Below are 8,654 nucleotides of genomic sequence, written 5' to 3'. Positions count from 1 at the left end.
CAAAAGAGATATGTGGGAATTGTTGGAATAAAAATCAAATTCGTAGGTCAAATGGTCATGCTGCTGGCAGCATGACCAAACCCACTTTGAAGGACCAAAACTCAAATTTTACAAGCCCAATTGATATGCCACTAATTGGAGATGAAAATAGACATAAAATAGCACAATTTTCATTAAGGAACCATGGCTAAAAACTGACTAAAACTTGGTGAACAAATTGACCAAAGTGAAATGAGAGCAAGCTGCCACTGCACCAAACTGACCAAATGAACAGTAACTCGAGTTAGGAAGGTCAAAATGACCTGAAATTTTACCAGCAATTAGATATGATATAGACCTAAAACTTTCATGAAGAACACCAACCCAAATTAGGCCATTAACCCATTCAAATTATTGAGCAAAGTTGAGTTTCCAAACCTGCAATTTTGCAGAATTATATTTGAGTAGTAATGTTTGAAGGGCTATAACTCTCTCTAGGAAACTCAGATTTAGGTGATTCTTGAATCGATGGAAACCTAAGACATAGTAGAACATTTCGGATGAAGAAAGTTAGACCAAATTATGAACTTAACTTGATCAAATTACTGAACAAAATTGGACCAAAAATCTGCCACACCCAAAATACCAGTATGAACAGTGCATGTGAACAGTAAATTTATTTTGGCTATAACTTGAGCTACAAAACTCCGATTGAGGTGATCCAAAAATGAGAATACACTTAAGACAATAAGGAATATTTTCTATGAAGGAAGTTTTGTCAAATTCCAACAGTAGATCGACCAATGGAACAATGCAACTTCGGAGCACAAAAACCGAAAATTGGCAATTTTGCCAAAATGACCTAAGGTTTGAGAAAATGACCAAAACCAACAAGTTTAATGATCAAAATGTGGTATGTGGGTGAAGTTGGAGTTCCCATACCTATTAAGCCTTAGAAAGTCAACTATTTGACTTGAATAGTGCAGTGAATAGTAACCCGAAACACAAAAATTTCGAGAACGTCGAATTTAACACGTTAGAACTAAGTAAATGTGAAGTTAAATTTATTTTGGATTTGTGTTAAGTTCTAGTACTGAAACATTGTAAAATTGTGTGTTTCAGTTGAAAAGAATATCGGGAAGGAACCCGAGGAACCGAGTCGAGGCTAAGAGGCGACTCGCTTGAGGTTTGTGCACAACATCACCATGTTTTAAAGTTATTGATAAAGTGAATGAAATATGTATTTTACATTTGCTTCGAATTGTTAAAAAAATTATTTGTGACATTATTTATGATGTTTTGACTTAAATTATTGAAAGTTATTGTGTATATTTGAAATGAAAATGTTTAGCAAATTGTTAAGATAAGTTTTGAAACCACAGTGTCATGACCATATATTTGAACACCTCACTAGCATGACTAGTGGGGGTAATTAGTTTCGAATTTTGATTCCTTCTCTGGAGAAGTGTTGAGGTGTGCCAGTAGAAGAGGATGTGAATGGATATCCATATATTTGAGCTAGCTAGCCTTGTGATATGATTTCTCTTTAGCCTCTGGCTATTGAGATTCTATTTGTTTCGAATGGCATGATCTAACTGTGGGTTTTATGAAATGTGTTTTGATACTTTGAAATGAACCTGATTTGCATTAAAATCTCATAATTTATGTTTTTGTGTTTAATGCTCATGTTTAGTCAAATTTTTGAATAAATCTGATTTAAGTTTTGCATAAAGATTATTTTAGTATGTTGTGCACCACTGAGTCCTAGTACTCAGCGATAGCTTCTATTTATTGTCGCAGATACAGAGACTAGAAGAGCGTGATCGAGTCTTGAGGTGTGAGGAGCATCAGCTTAAAGTTTTCGGGTATAATTTATACCCCAATTGTAAATACTTCTTTTGATGTATATATTGCACATAAATTTATGGACATGTAAAAATGGGTCTTGAGCAGCTTGTACAAAAATTTGTATGAAGTTTGTAATAAAGTTTAGTTGTATTTCTTTTGATGTAAATTTTGTAAGAATGTATATAAATTGTGTTGTCACTAATGAAATGTATTGCTAGTATGTTGAGAAATTTATTGAGTTTGATTGTGAAATTTGAAGTAGTGGTTGAGAAAATTTTTAGAAGTGCTTTTTACAAGTATTTGAAGAACGGTTTTCTCAAAATACAGAGAAAACTCTGTCAAAATTTTTATAGAATTTGCGGAAAACTAAAATGGACTAAAATATTAACTAGTTTTAATTTCAACTAAATGTTTTAAGTACTTACTAGAAAATGCTCACCACTTGTCAAAAATAAGAAAATTGTTTTAAAATCCCTTGTAGGGTACTTAATGAGTTATCAGTAGGTGAAGTTCGGTAGTTCATTAGGTATTCTACGGGATCATGTTATGCCTTACAGAGGGGTAGGGTGTGACATTAATTGGTATTAAAATCCATTAACTAATAGAAAATTTGAATGATTGAGTAAATAATTTAACAAAAACAAAATATAAAACTAAATAAATGGTGTATTTTTTAAAAATATAAAAAATAAATAATTAATTTTGTTAAAATATAAGATCTAAATAATAATTTTTTCTTTCAATTATAAATATTCTTATCATGTAACGGTCGGGCTCCAACCACTAGAGGAATTGTCCGCTTTGGCCATAAACCTCACGGTTTTGTCTCATAGGTGGAATGAAAAACTTCCCAGGAGATCACCCATCCTAGGATTTTTCTCAAGCGAGCACGCTTAACCCTGGAGTTCTTCCAACTCTTCAAGCCATTCCATCAAAAGGCGTCTCTAGTGATTAGTTCCCTCATTTTATATATCATTACTTTTTAAATCCACCATCTCCGTGCTTTGCCGATGCAGAATTTGCCTAAGAGACCTTTCTCTCCCCCTTTCGGGACTCAGGGTCCTCACTGAGATTTGCCCCACCATCGCTCAAGAGGACACGTGAGTGGCTCTGATACCAATTGTAACGGTCGGGCTCTAACCACTAGAGGAACTGTCCGCTTTGGCCGTAAGCCTTACGGTTTTGTCCCACAGGTGGAATGGAGAACTTCCTAGGATGGGTGACCTCTTGGAAAGTTCTCCATTTCACCTATGGGACAAAACCGTGAGGCTTACGGCCAAAGCAGACAATTCCTCTAGTGGTTAGAGCCCGACAATTACATATCATATATTATGTCTTTATATTTAGCATATGCTCCATTTATCGATACTACCTACCATGTAGCTAACTCATGTTAAGAGATAAATGGATGTACTATCGTCGTTAACGGGTAAATATCATATGTGTTCATTTAATTTTATAAATATTTTTATTAAAATTATTAAATTTTAATTTAATTTTATAAAAATTATTATAACTAAATATTAAAAGTTGTTAAGTTAACTTATTGACTTATCATTTATTTTACAAATAAAATTACTTTATTTTATTAATTTCTTTAAAAAAAAAAGAAAATAAGATATATAAAATGCATTTAGTTACCCTATGATCAAACCATCCTCCTTTCTCTATTTCTTCTTCACTAATAATGTAATTTTTTCTGTAAACAAGAAATTCAATTTAAGTTGATAAATTCAATTTAAGTTGATTTTAAAAAGTTCAATTTAAATTGATTTAAAGACTATATAAATATGTTTTTCAAATTTAAATTGATTTTTTATTCAATTATATATATTATATAGAATTCAATTGAGTATTTAATTCGATTTTATCCCTAATGGTCTTAGTTGTAGTCCTAATTAGGGTGTGCACTATTCATTTTGAGCTAAATAAATCAGTTTAATCAATTTAATTCCATTATTTTGGTTTGATTTATTTAATATTTGGATTTGGCTTTAAATTTTAAAATTTTCAATTATCACAATTCACTTCGATTTGAAAAAAAAATCGATAAAACTAAATTGAACCGAGTATTTTAAACCGAATAGAGCTAAAACGCTGCATTTTGATTTTGAGCCTTAGGGTTATAAACTTAAGTATTTATCCCATTCCACTGTCTCTCTCTCTCATTCAGCAGCGCACCTCTTCTCCCCTCTCCCATCCATTCTTCTTCTAGACCCTTTTCATTTCTATCCTTCGTCAGTCATTGCCCATCCTTTGCTCTGCCTCCTCCTTAAGCATCAGTTCACCCACGAGTCCACGCAAGACCCACCCTGACAATTGTCTCTATCTCTCATTCTTCTTCTTTTTCTTTATCTTTTTTATTATTTTCAGTTCAATTATTTTACTATTTCAGTTGAATTTAAATTTAAACTTTTAATAAAATTCAATTTTTAATTTTTTTTTTAATTTAATTTAATTTTAAACCAAACCAACCGATCCCTAGATTTAATCCTAGAAATGGGTCCATCTCTTCTCCTAACAAGAAAAGGAACATTGTTTATGTCACAGCCTAATGGCATTTATAAAAAAAACAAAATGGTTGTACCATAAGGGCCCATTCAGATTCGTTATTCAACATCTTTATGTCTAATCCGATGGTTGCATTCAATTTACTATCAAATTTAGGTGAGTTGACATGACTTGCCATTAATTACGTTTTACATCAATTCATCTTCAATATTAGCGTAATTATTTGTAAATGAGGATAATAAACAATAATCTTTAAATAAATAAATATTATGAAAAATATTTAGTATTCATGTGTACGAATACCCATGGCACGTGGACCATTAAAATAGAAGATTGACGAAAGTCGAGGGGGGGTGGAAGCGAAGACGTGAAATGGCAATAGGTTTTCTTTCGAGTAGTGATGAATTGATGATGATGATGATGATGATGATGATAAGAGAAATTAATTAATTAATGGAGAATGGGTCCATGTGGTCTGTGATGGTACCAGCAGTGGAGCCCACACAAAATGTGTATATTTTTGTCACGCCTAACAACCCAACGGTTATTGCTACAAAGTTTTGATTCTGTGTTTGCTGTTGTTGCTCAAACTTCAAAGCCATACTCACCGCATCTTTTATTTTTCTTCCATAGAATAATCATAAATATTCTTCACTACACACCATACAGCCCAACCCACTTTCATTGTGCACTTTTCAAGGAAAAATATATTTATACATATATATTATTATAATTTAAGTTTATTGGATATGGATGGAGTTTTTTTTTTTTTTTTTTTTTTTTAAATAGTTACATAGGAGAAGGGAAGATCTAATCGAGGATGGGCTCCAGGTTCTGTACTCTTTTAACTGGACTGAAGTCAGACGAGTTTTGTTAATTTATTTTATAGTAATTTAAAGAGAAAGTGTTTATTAAAATTTATTTTTAAATTAGTTATGTTAATTATAAAAATAATAATATTATTTTATTAATTATAATTAAAATATTTTTTTAATTATTTTTTTAATTTTTAAAATTAATATAAATATTATATAAATAAATGATATAAATAAAAGAAAAATTTTTTAATTATAATTAAAATATTAAATATTTTTTAAAAAATTATATTAGACAAAAAATTCTAATCTAGGAACTGTAATTCGCACTTAGATGCTTATATGCACATAGAATCAGCTTCCATATTCTGTTACCTTAGGGTAGTATTATAAGTAGATAGATGATTGAAGACTAGCTAGGGCAAGCCTGAAGGCAGCTACATATATATATATATAGCTCACAAGCACGAGTGATCATCATGAATGGAGATGTAGGATCTCTCAAAGGCCTCAAAAGATGGCTTTATTAACGCAGACAAAGACACATATAGAAAGAGAGGTGCATAATGTATGGACTAAGGAGGGTCCCCTACATTGGTGGGATTTGCATAACAAAAGAGTGACATCTGAAGCGTAAACCTTTTCAATCCCACCCCACACTTATCCCTCCATTTTTATCTTTTTGTTGCCTTGCGTTCCCCTGTGGTCCCTACCCCCACGTGTCATTCCCTTCCACGTTTTCCAAATACACGTGTCTCCCTGTCAACCGTCCATTCCTTAGTTTGCGTCATTATCACCTGCCTATCATCCCCATACTTGTTCACCTTCTCTATTCACTAACCATTGCATCATCCATCTTCTATTCATGCCTTGTATGAATTTAGGCAAAATAGCAGGGTTAATTAGGTAAAAAATAGACAAGTTACTAAATGACTGATCTACCCTTATTTTGATTCTATGTCGATTGTTAACTTGTCTGTACTATGCAATAACTCTGGTAATTAGTCTTTAGCCCATCTGCCCATTTAAGAGAGAAAATGGACATGGCTAGCATTTGAAGAACAAACCTTCAAAATTTTAACATGCTCTTCCCTCAAAACCCCTACAAATCCCACCTCTCAATCTCTCCGATTCAAGAATTCTAAGAGCCGGCCAATACCTAATGGAGAGCACCGATTCGTCTTCAGGCTCGCAACAGCCCAACCTTCCACCGGGGTTCAGGTTCCATCCTACCGACGAAGAGCTAGTGGTTCACTACCTCAAGAAAAAGGCCTCCTCTTCTCCTCTTCCGGTAGCAATTATCGCAGAAGTTGATCTTTACAAGTTTGATCCCTGGGAATTACCGGGTCTGTGTGATGGCTAGCTATAGCTAAGTTGATGATTATGTTATTGTTTTTTATTCTCTAAACTGTGAACAATCCTAAGAGTTGTTATTGGGTTGTGGGTTTTCAGCGAAGGCGACATTTGGCGAGCAAGAATGGTACTTTTTTAGTCCAAGAGACCGGAAGTACCCCAACGGTGTGAGGCCAAACAGGGCAGCAACTTCAGGGTATTGGAAGGCCACCGGAACTGATAAGCCAGTATTAACTTCTGGGGGTACTCAAAAGGTTGGTGTTAAGAAAGCTCTTGTTTTCTATGGAGGGAAGCCCCCGAAAGGAATCAAAACCAATTGGATCATGCATGAGTACAGATTAGCAGATAAAAAAGTCAGTAACAAGCCCCCAGGATGTGACTTGGGCAACAAGAAAAACTCCTTAAGGGTAAATTACTTGTAACTTTTTGCGTATGTTGTTCTTGATTATTACTTGTTAATTAATCCTTGGAAAACCGATAGTTCTTTCTTGTTTTTCTTTTTGTTCAGCTTGACGATTGGGTTTTGTGTCGAATATACAAGAAAAATAACACACTTCGACCAATGGATCACGATAAAGATGATTCTGTGGAGGATATGCTTGGATCAATACCACCATCGATATCAGTTGGTACCCAACAGAATACGAAACTGCAGCTCGTAAATGGCCCAAACTATGAAGCATTGGTTGAAAATGAGCAGAATTTTTTTAACGCAATGTTAAGCAACGATGGCATTAATAACACTAACTTTTTCTCTCAGTTGGCCTCTTCAACCTCTAGACCTGCAGAGCTGTCTATGCTTCCTCTCAAAAGAACACACCCATCTCTGTATTGGAGCGATGACGACGCGGGTGGACCTCCATCAAGCAAGAGATTTCAGGGGGATAATGGAGATGGAAGTGTTGTGAGGACTGATGGGAACGGTTCCATAGCCTCTCTGCTTAGCCAGCTCCCACAAACACCTCCATTGCACCAACAAACAATGTTGGGGTCTATGGGAGATGGGATTTTTAGGCCACCATACCAGCTATCAAACCTGAATTGGTATTCTTGAGTCTTGATTCATTCAAGGTGGAGGGAGATGTGATATATATACATATATATAGTGTCTTGATTAGTTCTATATTCGGGGAAGAATGGCAAAATGAGATGTTATATACTTGTTCATAAGTACAGTTGAAACTAGTTATATATCAGCTTCAGATTGGGATTGTTGAGATTTTGGTTGTTAGGGATGAGATTAGAGAGTAATTCATTGGCCTCCAGTATCTTCCAGGGTAACGTGTAGCTGCCAATTTCCTGGTAAGGCCATCGATACTCTCATATATATATATATATATATATACATACATAGGTTCATATAAATGATATATATAGTTCACAATATATACATATTTGGTTGTTATAATTAGGCACTCAAAAGGAAAAATTGAGATGTTCATCTTCATGTAGAAAAATAAAATTGATAAATGATATATATATTTTGCTTGTGGGTATGTACATTTAACCTTGTAGAACTCTTATTATTAATTAATCATTTTTAAGATATTATTATTCTTGGTTGTTGTTCTTGTTTGTTCATATTGATGGTTAACCAGATTGTTTTATGAATAGCTTTTGATCTATCAATGATCATACTTGCATTTAAAGAAATCATGCTTCGGTTCAGTTCCATTGTTTGGAATTTTTTTTTTCCTTTTTTCCGTTTTCTTGATCTCGTGATTGCATAAACCCTAGAAGGGAAAAAGATCTACCTATTTGTTCTTTGAGGGTTTTTTGGGCTTTTTTTTGGTGGCTGCTCATGGAAGCATAACTTGCAATGTGATTATCAATATATATACATGCAATTTGATTTACAGATTATATATTCACTGTGTTATTTGGTTTTAAATTTCGATGTAAGCATATATATATATATATATATATATATATATATATATATATATATATATATATATATATATATATATATATATATATATACAGAACTAGCTAGATTTTCTTGAAAATTTTCTCTCAAAGATGAAAGATTTGAAAACAGTATATGGAATCTTGTTCTAGTTGTCTTCCATATTGGAGTACACCCTGATCATAATCAACTTGGATCGCGTTTTCAAATTGATATTAATCAGCATACAATTATTGAAT

The 8,654-nt window shown here is 33.3% G+C and overlaps 1 protein-coding gene across 2 annotated transcripts; it reads left to right on the top strand.

The window, feature by feature from the left end:
• Window positions 1–6,133: 6,133 nt before the first annotated feature.
• On the top strand, window positions 6,134–8,062 carry LOC110663907 (NAC transcription factor 56). 2 transcript variants are annotated; one of them, XM_021823385.2, is made up of 4 exons: window positions 6,134–6,499; window positions 6,606–6,913; window positions 7,015–7,164; window positions 7,267–8,062. In XM_021823385.2, the coding sequence occupies exons 1-4, from the start codon at window positions 6,316–6,318 to the stop codon at window positions 7,558–7,560; spliced, it is 936 nt and encodes a 311-aa protein (XP_021679077.1). In that variant the 5' UTR covers window positions 6,134–6,315; the 3' UTR covers window positions 7,561–8,062. The 2 variants fall into 2 exon arrangements, with proteins under 2 accessions (XP_021679077.1, XP_021679076.1); XM_021823384.2 differs by having other exon boundaries at window positions 6,137–6,499; window positions 7,015–8,062.
• The last annotated feature ends 592 nt before the right edge of the window (window positions 8,063–8,654 follow it).

Source organism: Hevea brasiliensis, chromosome 4, assembly GCF_030052815.1.
Source record: "Hevea brasiliensis isolate MT/VB/25A 57/8 chromosome 4, ASM3005281v1, whole genome shotgun sequence".
In the NCBI taxonomy this organism is placed as follows: domain Eukaryota; kingdom Viridiplantae; phylum Streptophyta; class Magnoliopsida; order Malpighiales; family Euphorbiaceae; genus Hevea; species Hevea brasiliensis.
This window is presented reverse-complemented; position numbering and strand designations above follow the sequence as displayed.